Source organism: Drosophila teissieri, chromosome 2L (genome assembly GCF_016746235.2).
Source record: "Drosophila teissieri strain GT53w chromosome 2L, Prin_Dtei_1.1, whole genome shotgun sequence".
Taxonomy (NCBI): domain Eukaryota; kingdom Metazoa; phylum Arthropoda; class Insecta; order Diptera; family Drosophilidae; genus Drosophila; species Drosophila teissieri.
In genome coordinates, this window is record NC_053029.1 from 13,120,467 (window position 1) to 13,145,011 (window position 24,545).

Sequence of the window (24,545 nt, forward strand, 5' to 3'; positions counted from 1 at the left end):
AGAGCGCTTCACTGTGCCCGTCAGCTGGGCGCAATATTCGCGGACTCCACTGTACTGTGCACTGTGCAACGTATGACTTTGGACTATAGAGTATCTGCCATTCCGTCTACCTTTAGCCATCAAAAACACCTTAAACTGACTCCTTTTGTAGATGTAAAGACTCTTTTTTATTTTTAATTTATTATACTTTTCTTGATTGAAAAGGTGTTTAGTAGTCGCCGTTGATCACTGAACCTTTCGTACATTAAGTTGTGTTTTCAATTTGCCTAATCAGTTTTTGTCTATGCTTCGTTAACTGCACGCGGGCTTCTCTATTCCACTATATTTTTATTTCAGACTTTAAATGTGTCCCTGTCACAGTTGCTGAATGTTTCGTTCGCCATTCGTATTTTAATTCCACTTCGATTGCATTGAGTGGAGCTATGTACTTTATTCGACGACTATTCGAATCACCTGTCGAAAGCGCTTGGTGTAGAGTTCAAGGTTGTAGTTTCTGTAAACAAAGGCATGATTTGCTTATTTCCCAATAGGGCATCTATCGAGACTTTTCTTCCAAGGAAATGAAAACGGAGCTAAAGATCTAACTAAGGGGCTATTCTCAGTAATTAAATGGTTATGATATAGTGCTTCTTGTTAATTCCTCCGATAAAGTAGTCACGTTCGATTGGGCCGGGCTAAATCACGATTTTACTAACGAATATGCCAAAGATCGGCATTTCATTGGGAATCTTTAGTGTTAGTTCGATTATGAATGATCTTTTTGACACAACACCCAATTAAAAGTAAGATATCAATGAACCGTTAATAAATTCAACTTTCAGTAATATCAAATATTAATGCGGATAAAACATTCGTATAATTATACACTGATTTAAATGTGGAATGAAATAGAATTTTAAAATATACTCGATTTGTTGCACAATAGCAAATAATTTTAATCTCTTAATCTCGGATATAAATTCTTCAAGGTCTTTAAAATTAGCAACAATAAACTTTTAATAGCATTTTTATGCGGAATATTTTTAGAAAGCTTTTGTTTATGTTGGCCTCAGCATAAAAGTAAGCACAAGTAAATATTTCCCAAACAACAGTGTAAAGTAAATTAGGAGTCGAAATTATTGCCCAGACAGCCTAAACAAGCTTGAAATTGTTTGTTTATAAACAATTTTGTCAGCGCCGAAGCGGAAATTGTTCACGCACACAATTCCATTCACAATCACATTCACATGCCGACACCCGCGAATTTGCATAAATTTTATTATTGTTACCGGTGTCATACAGTTATTTCGGTGGCTCGCTTGAATCACTCGATTTCGAAAGATCAGAGAAGAACGCGCGATCTTCGGCGTGCGTTGGCTTTAATGAAACGTTTCGGACTAAACGGCTGCGTACGATTTTGGCTTCATTTATACCAGCTCACGTCGTTGGCACACAAAAAAGAATCGTGGGGAGAGACTGGGAAAGGGAGGGAGGAGCAGAGAAGAATACGAGAGAAGAAGGGTCTTCCGAGTGTTCCCCAATGTGCATTCTACAATTTTAAAATTAATTAAGTAAAGAAAAATAACTAAAGAACTTATTTCCTCTAGTTTAAAATATGATTGTAGACCACTTTCGTTTTTACAGCAGATTCACTACCAAAAGTGTAAACCCATCCTGTTTGCCCAACTCTTTAATGGTGCACAAAGTAGCAGAAATTGAACAAAAACAGAGCATTCATTGCCATGTCGGTGGGGGCAAAAGTGAATGTCGCCAGCGGAACGCGAATGTCCTCCAGTGGCAATCCCTTGACCAAAACCGTTGGAGTTCGAGGTGTATAAAAATCAGAAATTCAAAGCGGATAGCCGACAGCGCCGGCGAAAGAGACGGATGCAGAAGATAAGAGAGAGGCGGGGATATGGACAGCGACAAGGAACGCGCGCCAAGCGACGTTCTTGGATTGACAATGGTTTCCACCTGCCCCCTTTTACCTGAACTTCACTCTTGGGACCTTTATAGTTCTCGACCAGATTGAAATCTCGATCGGCGCAGCTACAGCTGTTGGAATCTTCTGTAGGCTGCTCTTCGTTTTCTACAACTTGTAATTCTTGTCGTGGTCCCACGAACCGGATTCTGTTTTAACAGCACTTTCGTTGGTTTTATTCGGACTGCTATTTTCGTTTTACTAAATACAGGTTTGATTGCACTATGCCTTAAAGTGGCAGGGGAGCATTTAAAATAAATTACCTTTTTCGGTTAATTGTTGACACAACATTCTTGCGGTCGAGTCAATAAATTCACCAAAAACAAGATGTGGTTGTCAAGGCTCCGAAGTGAGAAGAATTTGAGTCAGTATTGTCTTATATATTTTCAAGTGAGTATCACGAACTTTTTTTTAAAAAGATGCTTTGCTTTTATAACTAAAAATTCTTAGAAATATAAAATTGTCTTTCAAAAAAAAAAGAAAAAAAAAACAATGCTGCGAAACTTAAGTCAATATCGTGGAAAGGGGCGCCAGTATATAATTTGTTGTATACATTTAATATACTTAAATGTATTTTTTTTTTGGCATGTGCAACCTCTTAATTAGTCATAAGTCTTCCCAATTTAAATTTAGACACCGCATGACAGGCAGGCACTCACGCTCTTGACCTTGACACTGTTGGAAAAAAAATAAACATTTTTACAAATAAATTACCAATTTTCGGATATTTATTTTAGGATTGAGTATTTTTAGAATTTTTTTAATTTCCTTGATAAACTTTATTCTTGCGCCATCTATGTACTTTCGGAAGAAGCTGTCACTAGCGCCACCTAGCAGCAATGCGTTCTTAACATTTCTGTAAGTTTTTCAGAACTGCCTTTACAGAGTATGCCTCTGTGAACCAAAGTTGCCAGATGGATTTGATCGTTGCCTTGGTAACGGTTTTCACTTGATTTTATTGTCGAAATAAAATAAATAGAGAAAATAAATACAAAGGGATAAGCTAAGCAAAATAAAAATGTTTCGTCGTGGAAAATTATCCTTCCTAAACACTAAAGACGACCGAGTTAAAATAATAAACGAACGTATTAACATCACAGAACGGCATCTAATGGAGATGTGTTCTTCGTTCGCTTTGGTAACGCGCAAAATGGCCAAGTGAGTTCGGTAAATAAATAAATCAAAATGGATAATCATAATCCCTTGCAGATATCGGGACTCCTTCGATGAGTTGGCCAAGAGCGTGAAGAGTTACGCCGACGACGAGGAAATCAACGAGAGTCTCTGTCAGGGACTAAAGAGCTTCACCAATGCGGTCACCATAATGGGTGATTACATGGACATCAATGTACACCGGTTGGAACACAAGGTAGGTTATCCTTGTTCTATTTGCATTTATATTACATTATATCACATTATTTACCACGCTCAGATTGTCAACGAGTTGGCCCAATTCGAGCAGCTTTGCAAGTCCACGAGGGACAATCTTCGACTGGCTGTTATAGCTCGGGATAAGGAGGTTCTACGCCAACGCCAGATGCTGGAGCTCAAGTCAAAGTTTTCTGCGAACAATGTAGGTACACCTGCAACAAGTTACATATACTTAATATACATTTCAAAACATACTCTAGAGTGCCGCCGATTCGGAGCTGTTTAAGGCCAAAATGGAGGTGCAGCGCACCAACAAGGAGATAGACGACATCATCGGGAACTTCGAGCAGCGGAAGTTGCGCGATGTGAAGCAGATTATCAGCGATTTTATACTGATCTCCATGAAGCAGCACACCAAGGCTCTGGAGATTCTCAGCGCAAGCTACTATGATATTGGAACCATTGATGAGCGCGACGATTTCCTAGAGTTTCAGAAACTGATGAAGTCCAAGGAAGAGCCCACTTCCCGGAAAACTGCCCTCAAAAAGGGTCTGCGCTCCCAGTCGATGGACAGCTTGGAGCACGAGCACCTGGTCAGTCCGCTAAAGAGGCGCCAGAAGTTATCAAGGAGCACCAAGAATCTGGCCGGCGCCGGAATCAATCATGGAAGTAAAACAGAACCCGAAGATGAAACCGACGAGCAGGATGAAGAGGATGATGAAGATGAGGTAAGCTTAGGCATGATATTGGCTGGTTGTTCCTTAAGAATCATTTAATTACGGTTGCTCTCAAGGAAACCGAGCAAAGTGGCGATGAGGAAGAGGAATCTGGTACGGCAACGGATGACGAGAGGGAGCCCACGCAGCCGAGCAGCCAGGTCACTCCGCGGGAGAATGTCTTTGGGGCAAAGATCCGATCTGCTAGCAAGGATATCGCCACGCCATCGACCAGCGCCAGTGCCACATCTGCTCCTTCGAAACCCAGCAGACAAACAGTCAAGCATCCCTTCAAGGCGGTGGCCTCCACCCATGTAAGGCTGCAGAAGCAGTTCCACGTGCCCCAGCATTAGCACTCAAGTTATAACCAACAGTAGAGCTCCTAGAGGTCACATCAGTATTGCAGACACATTTGGGAATCATAACAAGAGCTTAAATAAAATTAAATTAGGAACATACTTAAAATGAATTATATTACTTGATTTGTGTAACCCTGCTGCTTTAGAAAATTCCTCCCATAATTGAATCATTTTCTATCTGCGCATTCAGAGTATCACTATCACTATCTCGTATTTTAGCAAACAAATTGCATTTAATATTGGAATACCATTTCGGTACACGAATCAATTTTGTTTCCTTTAAAAGTCCACATTATTACATAGCACTGCTAGCCAGACAGCGCTGATTTGCATACACCTTTAATGGACACAGCTCACGATTTGCATTATTTGTCCCACATAAACAAGACTAAATATATGCATATCATAACTAATCAAGCGGAAATAACGCGCTTCTCTTTCCCTTTCCGCAACAACCATTCAGGTGAGGAAGCATAAATCGGGAACTGGTCGCCTGGTAACCGTTGTTAAATCGAAGTCCTGAACACAAATACCAGGGAATTTACAATTCTCGAATTTTTAATTTATAAATAGAAACTAAACGGCAATAATTCAAAATTATTGGCCATTGCTCACAAAAGAATTACTTTACTTAAATTATGATGTGCCCCGAGCGGGCGAAACTTAAAACTATGCAATAAATGGATGAGCAAATGTGTTTTTTGGAGCAGCTGGGTGCGGAGGAGATTAAATGAATGTGAGAGCCTGGAATTGTAAACTTGATACGGTTGACTGGGTGCCAGGTGTTCGATGTATGTATCTAATGGTATTGGGATGCAGTTTCCGGATGGGCGTGGCCGGACCAGCGCTACGGATCTCATTTCTCCGGGCCCTGACCCTCGATCCCGGCCTGGTTCATCAGATCCGCAATGCTCTTCTCCAGATCGTCGATGCGGTTGCCCATGTCATCGATGCGCGTTATTATCTGGTCCGACATCGTCTGGAACTTGTCCTGAACGTTCTGCAACAGATTTTGTACCTGATAACAGGAGGCGGGTTTACTGGGTGCTCATTTCGGGTCTCTATTTGCTGCGTGGCTCCCGGATCGGGCATTACTCACGTATATGGTCAGCTCCTGCATGTTCTTGGGGTCCGCATTGCTGTTCAGGGAGTAGTTCTGGTCCAGATCGCTGTCCATCTCGTTGCGCAGATCGGTCATTCTGTGGCTTCTTTGTGGCGCTGTATAAAAGTACAAAATTCCTATCGCTTCAAGCTATTTCGCTTCTGTTTGCGGCTGCGACTGTTTCACTTCTGCAAATTAATTTCTTTATCAAGCATAGGGGTGGACTTGGGCTCGATAGTCCTTTCGATAATCCTAGGGGTGCCAAAACAGCTGGTCTCTAGATATTTTCCAACCAGGTGTAAAAATATTAAAACTTACATTAATTTGATTATTTGTAGTCTTAAAAGAATTCAAATAACTATTGGGAAACATTTTTTCATCGATAACATTAAATATAGCTATACTTTTTATATTACAAAGAATCGCCGCTGTTAATACTAATCATAAATTAAAAAGACTTACACATTAAAAAATTTGAAATTAAATTAACGAATCTTAAACTGGATACTTCGTTTGTACATTTATTTTTAGCTATCTACCTGTAGATTTAGCTATATAGTTTAAAAGCTATGTAGCTGACATTGCGTTATTCAACACTGCCCCACGTGTATTTTTATACTCATCCAAATGGAAGTGGACGAGGAAAAACCGCAGGTTCTTAAAGAAAAACACGATAATTAAACCATATAAGCTAGCCATTTAACTTGTAGATAATTGCGGAAAACCCCAATGAAAGCGTGATACGCGAACGCAATGCAGAGATCGTTTCCGGCGGCAATGTATTCTACAATCCCGTCCAGGAATTCAATCGAGATCTGAGCATCGCAGTTCTGAATGTTTATCGCCAGAGATTGACCAAGGAGCGGAGCGAAAAGGCGCTCAAAAAGCAGCGGAAAAAGGTCAAGGAGCAGGAGGATGAGAAGCCTACACCCGTCGCCGAGGATCCCCCTGTCTATGAGGCCGGTACCCGCTATGAGGATGGACTTCGGATCCTGGAGGCACTGGCAGCCACCGGCTTGCGTAGCATACGTTACGCACAGGAAATCGCCGGAGTCCGCCAGATCGTGGCCAACGATCTTTCCCGCCAGGCAGTGGCCTCCATCAACACAAATATCCGCCACAACAAGGTGGAGGAGTTGATCGAGCCCAGTTACTCGGATGCCATGTAAGTTTATAATAGAGCCTTGTGTAGTTATTAGCACAGATTATAAAATATATTTAAATACATCGCACAGGACCCTCATGTATCTTTCGACTCACCCCGAGAAGCGCTTTGATGCTGTGGACTTGGATCCGTACGGGTGTCCTAATCGCTTTTTGGATGGTGCCATGCAGTGCCTAGTGGACGGCGGCCTACTTCTGGTGACAGCCACCGACATGGCCGTGCTGGCAGGAAATGCTCCAGAAGCTTGCTATGTGAAATACGGATCAGTTCCGCTGCGGATGAAGTGCTGCCACGAGATGGCATTGCGCATTCTGCTGCACTGCATCGAGAGCCACGCGAACAGGTACGGCAAGTACATTGAACCACTACTGAGCATATCAGCGGACTTCTACATCCGGATATTTGTGCGAGTGTACGTCGGCCAGGCCCAATGCAAGTTGTCGATGAGCAAGCAGTCTTGGATATACCAATGTACCGGATGTGAGACATTCACGCTGCAGCCCTTGGGTATAACAAAGCCCAATCCCACGGCGAGTAATCCCCAGCAGCTGAAGTACGGAATTCCCACTGGCCCGGCGGTAAACTCGCAGTGCGAGCATTGCGGTCACAGGCATCATCTGGGTGGACCCATCTGGTCGGCTCCGATTCATAACCCTGAGTTCGTCCAGAATCTGTTGAAGGCCGTGCAGGAGTCAACCTTGCAATCGCTGGGAACGCAGAGGAGAATCGTAGGAGTTCTTTCCATGGTTCAAGAAGAGCTGCAGGATGTTCCTCTTTACTACACGCCGGACAAGCTGTGCTGTGTACTCAAGCTGGAAATCGTGCCCATGCTGAAGTTCCGGTCTGCCATTCTCCACGCTGGCTATCGAGTCTCATACTCGCATGCCTCGAAGAACTCATTGAAAACCGATGCACCACCAGCAGTGCTATGGGACATTCTGCGCAGCTGGAGCAAGCGACACCCGGTAAATCCCGAAAGGATGATCCCTGGTACTTCACTGGCGGCCATACTGTCGAAAGAATGCACTGCTACGTACGAGTTCGATGAACTGCATCCGGAGGCGAACCCGAAGAGCCGCAAATCGGCATTATCGCGATTCCAAGAGAATCCCACCCCACATTGGGGACCGGGAACCAGAGCCACTATCATGTAAGCTAAATAATCGAGCAACCCATTCTCGCATGCTAAACTCCCACTCAATTTCAGGATTGGCGACAATAAACTGCCCAAGAGCTACCGTAACCAGAACAAGAAACAGCGTCACAAAGCGTCGCAGCTCCAGCCGGAGGATGCCGATAAGGCTACTCCACAAACAGTGGACGATGAGGATGATGTAGATGTGGAGCACCTGCCCAAGCAGCCTAAGCTAGAGGCGACTGCGTGACGACTGCTTCTGTGTCCCAAATTTATTTCCAATAATGTTTGTAAAACCCAAAAAGCAAAATGGTATTTTTCCTGGGAACGCAAACAGATTTATGGAACTAATAGCGGAAAAAGTTGCCGTCGGAGGTCTGGCGTGAGAATCCATTGTTGACCAGCTGGTTGTGGACACCGCTGCAAATGAGCTTCACGCTGTGCGGATGAATCTTTTCCTTACAACCGCCTGTAAAAATATCATTAGTTTCATAGTGGATATTGCACATTTTTAAATGGGACAAGGGCTGTAGTTTTATATCAATATTGTGACCTTACCAATGCGAAGAGGATGACCCAATACGTCCTCCTGCTTCCGCCGAATGAAGCGCGTATTGCGCAACACCCGAAATGATTTGAGTTGGGAACCGATTTCCTTGGCCGCTCCAGGTGCTGACCAGCTACTTACGGCCCGGCACGTCTCCCGCTGCATCACGTAGTCCACCTTGTCCGGAAATGCTTCACGGGTATGATCATACCGCGACTGCAGCGAGAAGTCCAGCGTATCCTTCGGGATGTTCGGATTGGCACGGTACCGCTTGCTCGAGCGCACCGAGTTCATCGTTTGATGATAGAAGAGCCGCTGATACGGCTCCAGATGGCCGTGCCAGGTGCCCGGCTTAAGATGGGCCTCTGGCAGCGGGGGCTCCGGAAAAGAGCACACATAGGTGCCCTCCGTATGCAGTTCGGGCTGCCTAAGAACACACAAGTTTCATCTTGAGCCAAGTCAGACATAGCTACAGCTTACCATGACACATTCTTAATCTGCACAGTATCGTACTGAATCATCTTTACGGGAGCAACCAATCCAATTTAGAAGAAAGTGTAAAGGGTTTCTGAATCGTTTTCAGAAAAACTCAGTTTTGTGATATTGCCTTTGGTTTCCCGGCAACTGTTTTGTCAATATACCAACCGACTACCATGTTTCTTGGGAGTCAATAGAAACCGAAACATATTAAGGATGGATATTCTCAGCAACCCTATATTACACGCTTACTTAAGATATACAAGGTACTATAATGTAGGACCTTTCCTTGGGCATGTCTTACAAAAACCCATTCCAACCCATTAACAACATTAGTGGTTAAATTATAATCAAGTAAAACTTTATTGAACCATTTAGTTAGTTAGGCTGCAAATTAAAATGGTTAGTTCTCTCACTCACCGAATTAGCCAGGTCGTTAAGGGAACCCATCCCGGTCGAGTCAATCCGCAATCCACACTCTAGCATCCATCGAATCGTCTATGTGGCTCTGCTGGAAATGATGACTTTTCGCCTAAACTCAAAAGGGACGCCCACCAAGATACAGGAAACCACCAACAACGCCAACCAGCAACAAATCGCGAGATGAGACGAGACGAGAGAAGAAGTGACGGGAAACGGCAAACTATGAGTGACTGCTGCTCCCAGCTCCCAAGCTGGACTCCCAGAATCTGGAGCTGTGGCAGCGCCAGCGGCTAACAGGAAACAGGAAGCTGCTACGGCTACGGCAACTGCAACTGCAGCATCAGCGGCACCAGCAACAGCATCATGCGACAGCAGCAGCCTCAGCAACAGCATCTGCAGCAGCAGCACCAGCAACAAACAGGAACCACGCGGTGTCCGCTTCCGGGAGGAAGGAGTTGTAGCTTAGATGATGCGCTGCTGCTAGTCCTCAATCGCGAGCGATTTAACCACAATCTTATCTGAACCGCAACAACTGCCACACACCATTTGCCTGCATATATATAATAAACGTGTGGGAGAAGCTTGTTAATAAGTTTGTCGTTAAATGGTACAAAGAACGGAAACGAGCAACACAAACGCAATCGAATCGAATTGCAACGAAACAAACAGAGTCCTAGAGCAGTTCTATCACTCATCCTCCTCCTGTCCTGTCTGTCATTTGATATTTAGGTATTGAATTGAAGCCGTGTTAATTTAAGTTTATTATGTTCTGTTTCTGATTTTGTTCAAGGATTTCTACTACGCTCTAATTAGTATGTGAAAGCCTAATGTGCAAGAACCGACATCGAGGGATCGCCCAGGTTGCGGGGATCTCGCTCGGAACATAATCATGCCTGATCTCTACTTATTTACTCTGCCGAAACTTAAAATAGTTCGCTATAAATAGTTGTGAAAAGTGTAAGACTGTATAATGGTTTGTATACCTGCTGTTCGGGTACAGCATGACACAGATGGAGCAGCAGATCCGAATACGGAATCCGGCCTAGTCAGCGAGCCATATCTGGAAGCAGAAGAAATAATAGTTTTAATATAATTCTGACTTAACTTAAAGTATGTTTTGTGTCTTGATATCGATATCTTGATGTGAACTCACCTCGCACTCCCACAAGTTGGAACGTTACGTCGATATCTAGGAGCGACTGCGACTACGAGACGCAGCTGTGGCTAGTCCGCCAGATCCGCTTCCGATTCCGTTGCGGCTGTCGCCGCGTACTGGACTGCGCGAAAACTTGGATCGACGTTCCGGCGAATGGCTACCAGGCGAGCGGGAACGGGAGTAGGAGCGACGACGCGGGCTGCGCGAACGGCGGCGCATTGGGGAGCGAGATCGTGAGCGACGACGTCCGCCGGATCCACCGCCTCCTCCTCCACGACGACCACTGGAACTTCGAGTGGGCGACGAGGGGCGACCGTAGCGGGCCATTTGGACGCGGAGCTCCCTGCCGTCTAGCATGCGACCATCCATGGCCTCCAGTGCGTCCTCGGCATCCCGTTTGTCATAGAAGCTGGAAAATTAAACACATAATTAATTAGATCCATGTGTACTTTGACCTTAATTTTATTCAAATTAAAATCTTAATTCAATTGTAGGGCTTACGGTAAGTTGGCTAGCAGGGGATTGGTAGGCAACTGTTGCAAGTTTACACATTCAATATAGCATCCTTTTGCTAAAGAAAATGTACAGACTGAAAGCTGATACACATTCAACAGTGGCAAATAATGCACATAATACAAGTAGGTATTACAAAAATAAAAGAACAAGGGACCTTGTAGTCAACCTAATGCTTAGCATTGTAGCTACCATTTGTATTTTTGAGAACTTAATATTTAAATGTAGTATTCTCTGTACGTTGGCTAGTAAAAGTTGAGTAGGCAACGGTTGCAAGTGAACACATTTGGTCTGGCACCTTTCGCTACTGAAAGTGTACAGACTAGTGACTGATACACAATCGATGATAGCAAATAATGCAAATTCTTAATGAAATGATAGGAGTACGAGTTCAGAGGAGGTGTACTTCATATAGCACCTATAATCGAATTACATTCTAATGATTAACCTGGGATTCGCTTGCATAACCTAATCAATTTAAAAAAAAAACCCTTTTAGGCTCAATGCGCTAATTTTCAATAAAATGTTGAAAAGTAGGTAGTAAAGGCGGAAATGAGGAGCGTGTTTCAGGATATACATTTTTTTCTTTCTTTATATGTATGTTTGTAGCAACTGTATCCAACTTAAAAAAAAACACCGGTAAGTGAAAGTAACGAAAAGATACCCGAGGCTTTCACAAATTTCCCGGAAGAGATCTCCAAGTGAATGCTTACCGAACAAAGGCGAATCCGCGGCTCTCGCGTGTGTAGCGATCCCTGGGTATGTAGATGTCCCCCACCTCGCCACATCGCTCGAAGACCCGACGCAGATCCTCCGGCGTTGTGCGATATGTGAGATTGTCGACCTGTGGGCATAAGTACACGCGGATTAATTTTCATGCCTTTTAGAGGTTATCTAACCACAAAACGTTGTCAGCCGGCCGCCATTTTGTGGCCGATTTGGTAGCGTTTTCTTTTGCAGATACTTGCCTTAAGCGAGACCATTCCATCGATTCGGGGAGGTGGACGCGCTGCGCCCAATCCCCCGGCACCGCCACCGTTACTCATTGTCTATATGGATATTTTCTTTACCGCTTAAAACACACGAATGCCAAAAGCGACCTGAACCCTAGACGATTTTTTCCTTTCTGTTAAAATGGCGTCAGGCACGACGTTAGAGCTGGAACAACATCGACTATTATATCGATTGTCGATACATAGATTATAAATATATTGAAAAACCAAGGCTCACACTTATAAATATATTTGAAAACTATACATAAACAGTCACCTAATGGACTAAACCAATTATTCAAATTGTATTCTATCCATATAATAATATTTATACACATAAATCAGAAATAAAACAAATTAGTACCAAAATATATACATTTAGTTACGAGCATATATGAATAAGAATGGTTATTTAATTCTGTAGACTGAACGTCCATTACAATCTTATTTAGTCTTGAAAATTGAATTATTAAGTACACAATTCAAAAGCAATATAATGACATGACATAAAATATAATAAAAATGTTAGTACATAGTAGTAATAATAATAATTTAATACATTTATTAAAATTGTGATATTAATACTGTACCCTATCAATTAGAGCCCACTGTACCCGTACCTATCGATGCACCGATAACACCGCATACAAGTGGCAACCCTAACTTGATGCGTGGCTTAAAACGTGTAAAAATAATAGAAGATTACTAGTTCCGAGCACTGCATTTAGTGTTCAGGTAGTCGAAACGCACCTGCAAGTCTCCAGGTGGTTACCACTGCCCAAACAGCCGATAGCTGAGAAAAGTAGAGAGAATTCGAGTTTAAACCGAGTTGGCCAGGCCAGCAAACCACAAACAACAAACACAACACCGAGTCACAACATAAGTGTAGACCACATTGAGTCGAAAGTCTGGCCTAAACCCCCCACAAGCCACCCCCCCGGCCAACAACCATCGAGGCGTGCGTGTGTTTTTGGCATTGCTATTGCCATTCCCAATTTCCATTTCCATTCGCAATCCCAAGAATTCCGAACGACCGCGTGTGTTCTGTGTGAGTGCGGGAGCAGCAAGAAGAAGAAGCCGTTAGAAGAAGGAGGGCGAAAGTGTGTCGTCGCGTGAAAAAAGCGAGAGAGAGATTTTCATCGGAGGAAACCACTGTGGAGGATTACGGACGCACTGCAACGATGGCCGCCCAGGAAAACACGGAGATCAGCACAAAGTTCTCCACGTTGAACGTGAACGCGGTGGAATTTGTGCCCAGTTTCAGTTACAACAGCGTTGTGAATGTAGCTGAGGAAGCGGCGGCGGTAGTGGTTGCAGCGGTTGCGGCGGAGGAGACGGCGGATCCGGGTCCCGCCTCGGGTTCAGCCACGCCAGCCACCACACCCGATTCCGTCGGCAGCGGGGGATCCACAGCCGGAGCAGCTCCACCGCCTCCAACTGCCCAGGGAGCGGGGGCAGCAGCACCCTCAGCACAGCCGCCCACATCATCCTCCAATTCCGCATCGCCAGCGCCGGGTTCGCCAGCCACCACGCCTTCAGCAGGAGCAGCGGCTCCAACGCCCGTCGATGGTATCAACCCCTCGGACAAAATCGCAAACAATGGTAAATAGAGCTGCTAGCTACCTAAATACCCCCTGCCAAATACACACGCCCCACGTCCATTGAACTCGCTTCCTCTGTGACGTCAACAAAGAAGCGTGTTATTGTTGCTACCTGCTGGTCGCAAGACCGCTGACGAGAGACACGCCAGTGGGGAAAGGGCTAGGGAAAACCCCGAAGATAGGTTGCATTCACCAGGTTCCGTTTAGGTTATTATCGCTGGCCCCAGCACATAACCTCAATCTGCGTCAGCGCTGCTGTCGTCGGCGTCGCATGTGTTGCTTGATTTCAATTCCAATTGCTGGCATTATTGTGCCGTTAAACAATTGGCTAATCGCTTTCGGCCTGCGCGCAAAAACAGTTCGTCTGGCCAGGTCCTTTTCTTTGGCCGCTTTTCCCGTTGTCGTGTCGCCAGCAGTGGCGCACCGCAGAGATGCCCAGGAATCACGGCCAGAGTCACAAGGGGGGTGTCAGCAAATGGTGAAATAACCGCAGATCAGGCCTATAAAAACAAGATGTTTTCCAGAAACAAGTTAGTGGTTGGGAATTAGTACTGCTATAGAAATGTAGGAACATTTAAAAGTACTTGTTGAGTCTATAAACAACGTTAGGCACTCCTCTCAATAAGATCTTTGCATTTGTGATACCCTCTGTATTAATTACATTCTTATATTTTGAATCATTTAGTTTTTTGAGATGTTTTTCAAGTCTATGGGATGTTAATATAGCTGTAGACCTTTTTTAACCAAACAATAATGTGTACTATTAGGAACTAAATTAGAATTAAAAGTTTTAAAAGCTATCTTTACATGCATTTAGTCAGAAGCTCGCTTCCTGGACTGCTGATTTCGAGTTTTAACTAGTACAATAATAGTTTGCTATATGGCATAATATCTCTGAATAATTTACATGTATTTGTGAATATAAATAGTCTAGCATTGTCTTTTTTAAAACAAAATAGGAATGCCTTTATATATTTCAATTAAGTACATTGCCGGTCTTAAAACTTTTATTTTTAAATTTGTCATAAGTCCTGTATAGTTATTTGGACACCTTTTGTTAATTAAGAAACATATTTTCTGATTTATTTTTGATGTCTCAATGAAACAATCACAATCACTGTCACTGTTCCCAATCACGGCGCATCTCTGGTGGCCACTCACCCGCTTGCCATTCGCCCGGCGACGTCGACGAGCAGCTGTTCGTGCTACCATTTTACTGCCGCTATGCTTTGCGCCGTCGTTTATTTGGCCATTGCCTTGTCCCCTTCTTCTGCACCCACACTGGCATATGCTTGCCCCCGACGTCTTGTGTTTTGGACACGTTTGCTCTTTTGCAGCCATTCAATGGGGCCTACGCTGCGCCCAGCCTCGACTGGCGGTCTGGACTGTAATGGCATGGGCTGGGAATGGCTCACTCGTTATCGCAGCAGCGACTCCAATGTGGCGACTTTTGTAGTTGCTTGGCCCGAATGGAAGCGCTTAGTGCAGCTCGCCGGCGGTTGAAACCGCTTCGAACTTGATTCCATGGCGTTCGGCTGTGCGGCGCGCTTGCCAAACCGTCGAAAAAAATAGCATTTGCTTTTGGCTCTTACACTTTGGCGCGATCGTAGCTCGTTCCTCCGGCTATACCCACATCCGCTCATAGTTCCGAAATCCGATTAGAATCGAATTGATTGAGTTTTGTGAATCGCAGTCATGAGTAAGGGCGCCGGATCTCGCTACATTTACTCCAAGAAGCCATCGGAATCGCAGTGGAGAAAAAGTTAGTAATCGGGGTGTCGGTGTCTCATACGTTACAGCCCCGCTCCAGGCGGTCAATTGCTCCTCCGACATTAACGGTAAAGGTTCGGGAACCCAACACAATAGAACCATTAACCAAGCACGTTGTCACCAGCACAGTACTCCAATCTCCAACACAATCCCACACATGACTCATCCGCCCGGCTGGCTAGAGCCAGTGATTACCAATTAGCATGTGGCCGCCAGGTCAAACACGTCGAGTGCATGTGGTAGTACTTACAGAATTAACACCGATTGGCCGTGTACAATGTATATAATTAGTAGCTCAACTTGGTTACTCGGCAATTTCCGCGAGTTTAAATCATCCAAATGTGCTCCAAGGAAACGAAGTTCTCGACAAGCCGACCTAAATTTAAAATAATTTATTTGCACAGTTGTTGCATGTGCCAAAATAATAGAGAAACAAAAGCCATTACATTTATACTTTTTTATATAAAAGAGACACGTTTGCCATTACCAAGTACCACAGTAAATTCAAAGGTTTAGTTTGTAAAATAGAGAAAGTGAACAATTTGCAAAAACTCCATTGCTTCATTCGGTTGAAACTGGATTAATCTGGAGAGAACGAAGACTTTTTGAGCAATTTTCAAAATTACCAGTTTACAAAATAGTCTAACGAAAACAAATAGTAATGTTATTCACCAGCAAGCAACCAAGCACAGTTGATCCAACCCAGAAATTGACTGGACTAATGAACTTTTGTTTGTGTTTTGTGTTTAGAAGCCGATCCCGCTGACAGCTGGGATGTGGACGATGCAGTGATCACGCCCGAGGACGAGGAGGTGGAAGATGCTGAGTTCACGGAGGGCGAGGCCACGCCGAAGGTGTCCAAGAAGAAAGTGGTCAAGGTGGAGGAAAATAGGAGCAAGCGTGAGCACGTGAATGTTGTGTTCATTGGTCATGTTGGTGAGTTATCATGATTTATATACACATTTGCCACCAAAAGCCATTATTGACATTGGAACTTTGCGATGGGTAGATGCTGGCAAATCAACAATTGGCGGACAGATCATGTCGCTCACGGGCATGGTGGACAAGCGGACACTGGAGAAGTACGAGCGGGAGGCACGTGAGAAGTCGCGTGAGAGTTGGTATTTGTCCTGGGCGCTGGACACCAACCAGGAGGAGCGAGACAAGGGCAAGACCGTCGAGGTGGGAAGAGCCTTCTTCGAAACAGACCGAAAGCATTTCACTATCCTCGACGCACCCGGTCACAAGAGCTTCGTGCCGAACATGATCGGTGGAGCGGCGCAGGCCGATCTCGCAGTGCTGGTCATCTCGGCGCGAAAGGGTGAATTCGAGACGGGCTTCGACCGCGGCGGCCAGACCCGAGAACATGCCATGTTGGCCAAGACTGCCGGCGTCAAGCATCTGGTCGTGCTGGTTAACAAAATGGATGACCCAACGGTCAATTGGGATCAGACGCGCTACAACGAATGCAAAGACAAGATACTACCATACCTCAAGAAGCTGGGCTTCAACCCGGCCAAGGACCTTACCTTTATGCCTTGCTCGGGCCTCAGCGGATACGGGCTGAAAGACCAAGTCCCCGAAACGCTCTGCGCCTGGTACCGGGGGCCAGCCTTCATTCCGTTCATTGACGAGCTGCCCTCGCTCAACCGCAAGTCTGACGGGCCTTTCATCATGCCAATTGTGGACAAGTACAAGGATATGGGCACCGTGGTGATGGGCAAGGTTGAGTCCGGAACAGCGCGCAAGGGTCAGAACCTGTTAGTGATGCCAAATAGGGTGAGTTTTTACTCTTTGTGAATAGCTGGATCTTTATTTGCAACTAAGTCGACGCGTTTCTCATAGACGCAAGTGGCGGTGGATCAATTGTTCTCCGACGACTTCGAAGTCACTTCTGTTGGCCCCGGCGAGAACGTCAAGATCAAGCTGAAAGTGAGTACTTATTGCTTCTATTATACCCTTGCATTATTTTAATTATTCTTTGCACTTCCTTAGGGTATCGAGGAGGAGGATGTGTCGCCCGGTTTTGTTCTCTGCGATGCAGCCAATCCCATTAAGACGGGAAAAATCTTTGATGCTCAGGTCGTAATTTTAGAACACAAATCAATTATCTGTGCGGGTTACTCGGCTGTCATGCACATACACTGTGCTGCCGAAGAAGTCACAGTTAAGGTGAGTTTTCTTTATAATTCCCATACATTAGTTAGATATAAAATTTGTTTTCTTTCTCCATAGGCCCTCATCTGTTTGGTTGACAAAAAGACTGGTGACAAATCAAAAACACGTCCACGGTTCGTTAAGCAGGATCAGGTTGCAATTATGCGAATCGAGTGCTCCGGAATGATTTGCCTTGAACAGTTTAAGCTTTTCCCTCAAATGGGCCGTTTTACGCTCAGAGATGAAAGTAAGTCGTTTGGCTTTAATGTTAAATGAAAACCCTGCCTAATAGGGATTCCTATTTTTCAGACAAAACCATTGCTATTGGCAAGGTACTGAAGGTGGTCGAATAAATTGAGCCTAGCTGAATTCGAGCGCCCGCCTTTCATTGCGATTTTTGAGATAGCATTGCAAGCCCGACGAGAGAAAACAGCCACAACAACAGCAACGCCACGCCACGCCACGCTTTCTTCACATTTGACAAATCCACAAAAACAGTACTCACCTACGCTCGAGCTCTCACTCACATTACTTTCAACCAGGAATAGCAATTGATTATAAATTGATTTTAGGATCCAGATCGAAACGGAACGGCAAAGTAGGCAGGCGAAAAGATAATTTACAAAAAGGACGCACGGATAGAGTTCAGAGATAGAAACAGAAATGCATTATATACGAATTATAAACTATATTATGTAAAACTAAGCAGCAAAATCGGAGGCAGCGAATGCGAAACAAGATGAACTATTTATATATGTATACAAAACAAACCACTCACACGTATATATGCAAAGAGAGAGTTGATGAGGAGCTGCATTGATAACTGATAAGGCATTAAAAGTTACTTGGAACGATTTTGTTTGTTGAGCCCCTCTCGCAAGGATATTGAGCATTTGTCGCCGTCGTCGTTTTATTTTGGTTTACTACTTTGTATAAACTGTAAGCATTAAATAGCGTACACATACATGCCTAAATCGCGCTCAAGACGTGAATTTTTTTACATACTAAAACTTAAGCTGCAAGCTACCCAATTTTTGTATTTGTATGCGAAAGCACGATCCTAAAATTCCCTACCCATTCAGCTTCCTGTATGCGCCTTTAAATTTCAAATTTGTTATATACCCTGCAAAATACAATACAATGTTTCTGCTCTTCTTTTTAAATGATATAATCTATATGCTTTAATTTAAGTTTAAGCTTAAAGAACATGGAGTAAAGTCAGTTTGATTCGTAAGCTCAAAATGAAATGTCTTTTAAACATTGGAGAACACGACGGTAAAAGCAGAATGGAGAACAAAACTTAAATACGGATACATTAAATTGTTAAATTTAATCTAGCCCTCTCATAAAACCAATTTATTTTGCTGATTCAAAACATTTGATTTTGTATAATTTAGTTAATTGAAGAATTCGTGCGAGTTGAACACGAAACCCATTTATGAAAAAATAAAATGCCTTTTGCTACCGAGCAGAAACAAAAACACAAACAATCGAAGGTTTTTATTTAAGTTAACCCCTGTATTGTTTATTCACTCGTTCAAATTCCGGACCAAGGCGGTTTCAAAACATTCACGCCCATTATTTCAAATCTGTCTTCCCCGGTCATTGTCGAAAATTCAGTCTTTGTTAAATTGAAAGTTGTTGCCGTAACAGACACAAGTCACAAGTAAATAAAATAATATCAATTATGTAAGCACGTTGAGCAGTCCCCATAAGTCGAAGTTAATTTAATTAACTGATTAATACTTACATTGAGGACCTAATAATTGAAGGACTTAAACCAGCTTTTAACGCTTTTCGCAGCCTCCTACGAATCGAACTCGATTGATAATTAATTCTTATTATTGTAATAATACTAAGTGCGATATAATTGTTGACAACGCGGAAACTCATTTCAAATGTTTCACACAGACACTGCAACACGAACACTCAACCAAATCACACGCGAAAACGGAAAACGGAAGTCGAAAACTACGCCACTGAGGAATAAGAGCGATCGTAATAATAGAAATGATATAGACAAACGGGAATATTTATACAAAAATCGAAATTAAAGTGTATTATTATTATACATATACGTATGGAATGAAAAAACAAACGATCTGCATAAATTTGAACATTTTTTATCAATAAAAGTGAAGGAACATTTCAATAAAACAATTGAAACAACAAATCACATTTGGTTCTTTGGAAATATGCAAAAACATATTTGGGCAAAACTCTAATTAATATATATAATATATTGGGTTTCTTTTTCATAAATCATCCACGTTTTTGTGATTTAAGACACCCCATAATATTTAAATAAACACATATTTTTATTTGAAACCTTTTTAGTACATACGTACACATAAATTCTTTTCATTTTTGTCGTTAAACTTAGCATGGTATATTTAATTAACATAATTAACAATTGTACACTGAAAGACAACATTGGATAGCGCGAGTTTAATAGCTTAATTCCTATCGAAAAGCGAAAGATTTGTACATATGGCATTGGAATATAGGCTTTGCCCGATTTTTCTCTATTTTGGTTACAAAACCTTACTCTAGGAATGTGCTTTGATTTACTATTATGAAATACTCGTGTCTGGCGTGTATTATATGAATCTACTCCTTATAATTGAGTATCACGGATGGGTTGCCTTTTTAGTGTTATTCCTGTTCGGATTTCTTGGCCAGGAGCGGAGTAATGGGCTGGTCTCTTCGGTTGGCACGCTCCTCCTCCTTGGCCTCCTTGTCGCCGTAAATGTCCAGAGTGCGTCCATAGTACCACACGAGGTAATCGAAGAGGAGTCCCATAAAGGTGAGCACTGAAAGTTAGCAAGAATGATTAGAATGATTAGTACATTACTTAATGAATTGTGAAACAAAAGCGTTAATTAACTTACTGCAGGACAAGAAGTTGAGGGAGTAACGGAAGCGGGTTTGGTCGTACAGCTGGCAGTTGCCATTGCCATTGCAGGTCTGTGTCCATACGAGGCACGTGGAGTCTATGAGGCGGCCGAACATGATGGGTCCCGGTATCAGGGCCAGGAGGCTGATCATCATCAGGGCCAGTCCCTGGGCGAAGGACTTGTCCTCGTGGGCCACGGCTCGATAGTTGACCAGGACGTTGCCCACGCGACCGGAGGAACCGAACCAGCTAACGATCATCGAGGTAACGGAAAAGGCCCAGAAGCTCCAGTTGCAGTTCTTTGTACAAATGCCCGGTCGGAGCACCGAGTCGGGTGTGGATCTCCTCGTCCTGGACAGCAGTTGATCATCGAAGTCCCCGTTGTCGTCAAGCAATGGCACTTCGCTCAGATCGTCATCAAAGTACGTGGTGGCGTCCAGTTCGGGTTCTGGAGTGGGTTGCAACAGACTCAGCAGACGCTGTGCAGCACCTTTTGGTGGCGCGTCATTGACCACACAACTGCAGTCCTCGTACAACTTGGATGTGGCATTGTATCCCCGGCATCCCGCATGGCAGGCCGAGAAGTAGGTGGTGTCCGTTGGCTCGTGGCAGACGGGTGTGTAAGTGATGCCTTCGCAGGAGCAGTTCATGTTGCAGTTGCTCGTCAGGTTAAGCCTTCAATTTGGAAAAGGATTATATATCATATTGAAAAATATATTAGTTTCACTGATACTTACTGCCCCACGTGCGTCATGGAAAAGGTATTCGGGCAGTAGAGGAAAGCGTACGAGATCTGTCCCAAGATCGAGATCCCACCAACAATCACGTTCCACATGAGCACCTTGCTGACGCTGGGTTTCTTCTTGGAAAGCACTATGCCCGAGCCAATCAGACCCACCACCATGCCCATGATGGATATGGGACCAACGATCTTAAAAGAAATAATATTATTAATAATTAATAGTTAGGCAATCGACATCCAGTGATAACTTACAATGGTGGCACTCTGCGCATCCTTGTGGAACTGCACCTCCATGTACTTGGTGAGGAAGGTCATGAAGCCCGAAGCTCCCAGGATATAGAATACCGCAGAGAGGATGTTGAAGATCAGCAGCTTGTTGCGCAGCAGTCTCATGAGGGCACGGGGGAAGTCCTTCAGCTTGGGCAGATCGGCATTGGCCCCCGCAGCTGCTCCAATGGTATCCAGAGCGGCGTTCGAGGAGAAGCGGCTGCCCAGGGAGAGGTTCTCCTCCCGCTTGAGCTCCTCCTTCGTCTGGCGCAGTGCCAGCGGCAAGTGGGAGTTGGTCCTCGGTGCGTTGATCTTGGGCAGTTGCTTGGGGAAGAGTCCGATAAGACCCGAGAAGAGGCACATGAGGGTGCCCAGGATCACCCAGCCTAGCCACCAGGCTCCCAGCCAGCGAGGGTCCTTGCTGTCGATCAAAGGAGTCTTGGTCGGATCGATGAAGGTGTTAAGCGATAAGAAACCTGAAGGTGGAAAGAAGTTTGGGGTTAAATTTAAATGTCTTTATTTAATATCTATTTTGGTTATCTACATTGGTTACTATGTTTTCTTACCGAAAAAGAATCCCACGACTGGGCCAATCATCCTGAGTGCCATGGCCACCGCCAGCATGAGGGGAGTGTTTGTCTTCTTGGTGTTGTCGTCCAGGTAGGTCTGTCCCAGGGAGTAGTACATGGTGTTGCCCACGCCCAGCACAAACTGCGAGACGAAGATGAGCACCAGTGGCACATAGGAGAAGATATCGTCGCAGTCATCCTCGGTTTTGCCCACTCCACAGAGTCGCTCGGTCTTCACAGAGCTGATATTCTACAGACATCGGAACCTTAATATAAAGAGTAGTTGATGATGAAGAAGTTAACCCACCAGAAAGGAGTGATCCGAGCCAGAAGTGCCATTCAGCAGGCTCTCCTGGTACTCCTTGGTGAACTGCAGCACCTCGTGACCAGCTCCGTAGATGAAATGAGGCAGGACGAGGATGAAGCAGGACAGGCCGCAGAAGACAATGCCCCAGGCGATCCAGCGGGGACGATTCCGCTGACCACCGATATAGGAAAGGATGAGCGAGAGCATGATCTGCGAGATTTCATTGCCGCTCAGAATTATTCCTGCAGATAAGAGATTTAAAATAATATATAAGCTAACAATAAGTTCTCAAGATAATGAGATGAGTTCAGAAGTTTGCATATCCTATATTTATATCCTTGTAGATTTCAAACATTACCTGTCGTCTGGCTGGGAATCTTGAAGCGCTTTTCCAGCGTGGTGAGGGTGACAATGAAGTACATGTAGGACATCGCCTGGATGGTGCCGAGCAGCCCGTAGACGCCCATGAACATCTTGGTGGTGGCGTACTTCTGCAGCCAGGCCGGATGCCAGTTGGCCATGCCGCACAAGTAGTGCCCGGGCGGGGGATTCGAGCCCCGACGCTTCACTTCCGTCATCTTCGATTCCGTACCGCCACCGATTGCGGGATGCTACTGTCTTGTCAGCGGGAATTAGCAAACCATCGATTGCGGTCGATTAGATTGCGGACTTGGCTTCCTGATAGGCAGTGGAGTGATAGCAAACAGCTGCAAGGGACAATGGACTCTTGTAAATCAGAACGTAGTAGGGATTCCTGGAATCGGAATCCTACTCGGAGAGTCGATTTCATCATGCTCTGGGCCGATTGAAAATCACTCCGGTAATCATGACTCCCCGGATCCCGAAATCATCAAATATCGTTTAGGGCTTATAAAAGTAGTTGATAGGGAAATTCGTGGTATTGATTAAGTGTCGATAATGGCGCCTTCTCAAGATCACATTGGTACTAGGCCGAGACGATTAGATAAACCGGAGCTCCTTTGCCAAATACCCGTAAACTAAACATACGATATCTATATGGTCGGGGTAGCTTTCAGAAAGTGCTACATTTACCGCATAACGATGACCACCATCTCTTCTTGCCAAATCACAAGAATCACTCACTTGTTCATAAGAAGGCTAAGGCGAAGGACCTTTCAAACACCAGGTTTCATATTATCATGATTTGTAGCAAGCAGGTGTTCAATCATAATTACGAAATATTTTCTACCGTTAACCGAAATCAGTTTAATGAACCCAGGCCGATGGACTACAACCAACTGATGTGGGAATTATGTGTTCCGTAATGTAATTCGTTGCTTATCACCGCACTGAATAAAAAGGCTCTTTTATTGTGAGTCAGTCTATTTCAGGGCTATTTTATTTGTTTACTGCTTTCCAATCGAGTGTGCCAGCCACAACTTTGTCTGCTGCCGAAGACTTATCAAAATTTTGATTTCAAATACTCAAGTGATTGATTAGTTGAAAAAACGGTGTTGAGCCACCGAGCTGTAACGTTCCATTTGTCATGAATCAAGCTAGTAAAAAACCTAGTAATCAAGCATAACAAAGAAAGAAAACTACTATTTTATGCTAAGCACTTCGAAAATGAATTGCACTTGAATGTAGAATTTGCACTTATTTTAAACAAATCCATGGAGTAACCGTAAAAGCGTCAATAGATACGACTTGACTACCTATAACTCTGAATTGACCCCGAAATTAGTGGAGTGCATCCGCAGAGGTTCCTTCCGCAATGTGAGCTACCCCAATGCCGAACTACTAGTGCCACTACTACCCGAAATGCAAACAATCCGATTACCAGGCAGGTGTACGTACGTTTCCAGACGCGAGTGAAGAGCTGCCTATATAGTGGGCATATTATCAATAGCCAAATAGTAGTCACGCTCGTACACCGTACAATCTAATCGGCACTTATGCGATTAATTAAATGGCCGCTCGAGTTCCTTTTTGCAGGAACTGCTCCCGATGCAACGGCCAGTTGAGTGACGGCGAAGATAGTGATGGCCGATCCGTTCCGAATCGAGGCGCGAGTTAAACTGAGAAGTGGAACTTGGAATTCCCAGGCAGCCCGCCCTGTCCGCTCGGTGCCAATCGAAGCCTGATAAAGCTTTATCAGGCCATAAAAAGGCGGAGCGGGACAATCGGTTCTCTCGGCGCGGGCCCACGTGCAGAAGAAATTTTTGGACATACTCGTATTTCGATATATGTATCTCGGAATATACCTACGGCAGGTCGCATCTCTTTGTTTTCTTCGTGCAGAGTGGCTCAGTGGCTCAGTGGAGAGTCCAGGCGGTATCGCAATGACAGTACAAAACAG

At 44.3% G+C, this 24,545-nt stretch overlaps 7 protein-coding genes across 10 annotated transcripts; 3 read left to right on the top strand and 4 right to left on the bottom strand.

The window, feature by feature from the left end:
* Nucleotides 1-2,861: 2,861 nt before the first annotated feature.
* On the top strand, nucleotides 2,862-4,493 carry LOC122626248 (protein FAM92A-A). Its single transcript, XM_043806440.1, has 5 exons — nucleotides 2,862-3,118; nucleotides 3,170-3,329; nucleotides 3,393-3,533; nucleotides 3,592-4,059; nucleotides 4,125-4,493. The coding sequence occupies exons 1-5, from the start codon at nucleotides 2,979-2,981 to the stop codon at nucleotides 4,398-4,400; spliced, it is 1,185 nt and encodes a 394-aa protein (XP_043662375.1). The 5' UTR covers nucleotides 2,862-2,978; the 3' UTR covers nucleotides 4,401-4,493.
* Nucleotides 4,494-4,940: 447 nt separating this feature from the next.
* On the bottom strand, nucleotides 4,941-5,723 carry LOC122626187 (heat shock factor-binding protein 1). Its single transcript, XM_043806349.1, has 2 exons — nucleotides 5,506-5,723; nucleotides 4,941-5,424 (listed from the first exon to the last, which is right to left on the bottom strand). The coding sequence occupies exons 1-2, from the start codon at nucleotides 5,602-5,604 to the stop codon at nucleotides 5,263-5,265; spliced, it is 261 nt and encodes an 86-aa protein (XP_043662284.1). The 5' UTR covers nucleotides 5,605-5,723; the 3' UTR covers nucleotides 4,941-5,262.
* A 380-nt stretch (nucleotides 5,724-6,103) lies between these two features.
* LOC122620036 (probable tRNA (guanine(26)-N(2))-dimethyltransferase) lies at nucleotides 6,104-8,058 on the top strand. Its single transcript, XM_043797312.1, has 4 exons — nucleotides 6,104-6,162; nucleotides 6,219-6,673; nucleotides 6,744-7,823; nucleotides 7,881-8,058. Exons 1-4 carry the CDS (start codon nucleotides 6,136-6,138, stop codon nucleotides 8,056-8,058), a joined length of 1,740 nt encoding a protein of 579 aa, XP_043653247.1. The 5' UTR covers nucleotides 6,104-6,135.
* On the bottom strand, nucleotides 8,025-8,995 carry LOC122620046 (protein C1orf194). The gene is made up of 3 exons (XM_043797323.1): nucleotides 8,836-8,995; nucleotides 8,367-8,782; nucleotides 8,025-8,277 (listed from the first exon to the last, which is right to left on the bottom strand). The coding sequence occupies exons 1-3, from the start codon at nucleotides 8,874-8,876 to the stop codon at nucleotides 8,156-8,158; spliced, it is 579 nt and encodes a 192-aa protein (XP_043653258.1). The 5' UTR covers nucleotides 8,877-8,995; the 3' UTR covers nucleotides 8,025-8,155.
* A 668-nt stretch (nucleotides 8,996-9,663) lies between these two features.
* On the bottom strand, nucleotides 9,664-12,064 carry LOC122617935 (serine/arginine-rich splicing factor 2). Of its 2 annotated transcripts, XR_006325984.1 has the most exons (5): nucleotides 11,893-12,064; nucleotides 11,638-11,768; nucleotides 10,409-10,820; nucleotides 10,239-10,315; nucleotides 9,664-9,805 (listed from the first exon to the last, which is right to left on the bottom strand). XR_006325984.1 is itself a non-coding variant. In XM_043794001.1 (4 exons), exons 1-3 carry the CDS (start codon nucleotides 11,968-11,970, stop codon nucleotides 10,445-10,447), a joined length of 585 nt encoding a protein of 194 aa, XP_043649936.1. In that variant the 5' UTR covers nucleotides 11,971-12,064; the 3' UTR covers nucleotides 9,988-10,315; nucleotides 10,409-10,444. The 2 variants fall into 2 exon arrangements, 1 of the variants encoding a protein (XP_043649936.1); XM_043794001.1 differs by lacking the exon at nucleotides 9,664-9,805 and having other exon boundaries at nucleotides 9,988-10,315.
* Nucleotides 12,065-12,564: 500 nt separating this feature from the next.
* Nucleotides 12,565-18,931, top strand: LOC122623427 (eukaryotic peptide chain release factor GTP-binding subunit ERF3A). 2 transcript variants are annotated; one of them, XM_043802587.1, is made up of 7 exons: nucleotides 12,565-13,518; nucleotides 16,038-16,223; nucleotides 16,297-17,066; nucleotides 17,133-17,219; nucleotides 17,283-17,459; nucleotides 17,523-17,691; nucleotides 17,754-18,931. In XM_043802587.1, the coding sequence occupies exons 1-7, from the start codon at nucleotides 13,098-13,100 to the stop codon at nucleotides 17,795-17,797; spliced, it is 1,854 nt and encodes a 617-aa protein (XP_043658522.1). In that variant the 5' UTR covers nucleotides 12,565-13,097; the 3' UTR covers nucleotides 17,798-18,931. The 2 variants fall into 2 exon arrangements, with proteins under 2 accessions (XP_043658522.1, XP_043658529.1); XM_043802594.1 differs by lacking the exon at nucleotides 12,565-13,518 and adding an exon at nucleotides 15,198-15,279.
* An 860-nt stretch (nucleotides 18,932-19,791) lies between these two features.
* On the bottom strand, nucleotides 19,792-24,273 carry LOC122620328 (solute carrier organic anion transporter family member 74D). Of its 2 annotated transcripts, none has more exons than XM_043797746.1 (8): nucleotides 24,044-24,273; nucleotides 22,584-22,932; nucleotides 22,226-22,467; nucleotides 21,916-22,168; nucleotides 21,335-21,825; nucleotides 21,078-21,271; nucleotides 20,336-21,015; nucleotides 19,792-20,257 (listed from the first exon to the last, which is right to left on the bottom strand). In XM_043797746.1, the coding sequence occupies exons 2-8, from the start codon at nucleotides 22,801-22,803 to the stop codon at nucleotides 20,100-20,102; spliced, it is 2,238 nt and encodes a 745-aa protein (XP_043653681.1). In that variant the 5' UTR covers nucleotides 22,804-22,932; nucleotides 24,044-24,273; the 3' UTR covers nucleotides 19,792-20,099. The 2 variants fall into 2 exon arrangements, with proteins under 2 accessions (XP_043653681.1, XP_043653689.1); XM_043797754.1 differs by lacking the exon at nucleotides 24,044-24,273 and adding an exon at nucleotides 23,902-23,953.
* Nucleotides 24,274-24,545: the final 272 nt, after the last annotated feature.

Bases quoted from the DNA above. Each gene is read 5' to 3' on its own strand.
- LOC122626248 (XM_043806440.1), top strand. From the start codon at position 2,979: ATGTTTCGTCGTGGAAAATTATCCTTCCTAAACACTAAAGACGACCGA. The intron at 3,534-3,591 runs GTAGGTACACCT...AACATACTCTAG, and splicing joins CAAAGTTTTCTGCGAACAAT to AGTGCCGCCGATTCGGAGCT. The intron at 4,060-4,124 runs GTAAGCTTAGGC...GTTGCTCTCAAG, and splicing joins AAGAGGATGATGAAGATGAG to GAAACCGAGCAAAGTGGCGA.
- LOC122626187 (XM_043806349.1), bottom strand. From the start codon at position 5,604: ATGACCGATCTGCGCAACGAGATGGACAGCGATCTGGACCAGAACTAC. The intron at 5,425-5,505 runs GTGAGTAATGCC...TCCTGTTATCAG, and splicing joins TGCAGGAGCTGACCATATAC to GTACAAAATCTGTTGCAGAA.
- LOC122620036 (XM_043797312.1), top strand. From the start codon at position 6,136: ATGGAAGTGGACGAGGAAAAACCGCAG. The intron at 6,674-6,743 runs GTAAGTTTATAA...TACATCGCACAG, and splicing joins CCCAGTTACTCGGATGCCAT to GACCCTCATGTATCTTTCGA. The intron at 7,824-7,880 runs GTAAGCTAAATA...ACTCAATTTCAG, and splicing joins GGAACCAGAGCCACTATCAT to GATTGGCGACAATAAACTGC.
- LOC122620046 (XM_043797323.1), bottom strand. From the start codon at position 8,876: ATGATTCAGTACGATACTGTGCAGATTAAGAATGTGTCATG. The intron at 8,783-8,835 runs GTAAGCTGTAGC...GTGTGTTCTTAG, and splicing joins CAGATTAAGAATGTGTCATG to GCAGCCCGAACTGCATACGG. The intron at 8,278-8,366 runs GTAAGGTCACAA...ATATTTTTACAG, and splicing joins GGGTCATCCTCTTCGCATTG to GCGGTTGTAAGGAAAAGATT.
- LOC122617935 (XM_043794001.1), bottom strand. From the start codon at position 11,970: ATGAGTAACGGTGGCGGTGCCGGGGGATTGGGCGCAGCGCGTCCACCT. The intron at 11,769-11,892 runs GCAAGTATCTGC...TTATGCCCACAG, and splicing joins ATGGAATGGTCTCGCTTAAG to GTCGACAATCTCACATATCG. The intron at 10,821-11,637 runs GTAAGCATTCAC...TTAATTTTCCAG, and splicing joins CGCGGATTCGCCTTTGTTCG to CTTCTATGACAAACGGGATG.
- LOC122623427 (XM_043802587.1), top strand. From the start codon at position 13,098: ATGGCCGCCCAGGAAAACACGGAGATCAGCACAAAGTTCTCCACGTTG. The intron at 13,519-16,037 runs GTAAATAGAGCT...TTTTGTGTTTAG, and splicing joins GGACAAAATCGCAAACAATG to AAGCCGATCCCGCTGACAGC. The intron at 17,460-17,522 runs GTGAGTTTTCTT...CTTTCTCCATAG, and splicing joins CCGAAGAAGTCACAGTTAAG to GCCCTCATCTGTTTGGTTGA.
- LOC122620328 (XM_043797746.1), bottom strand. From the start codon at position 22,803: ATGACGGAAGTGAAGCGTCGGGGCTCGAATCCCCCGCCCGGGCACTAC. The intron at 22,468-22,583 runs GTAATGTTTGAA...TCTTATCTGCAG, and splicing joins GATTCCCAGCCAGACGACAG to GAATAATTCTGAGCGGCAAT. The intron at 21,826-21,915 runs GTAAGAAAACAT...TTCCACCTTCAG, and splicing joins AGTCGTGGGATTCTTTTTCG to GTTTCTTATCGCTTAACACC.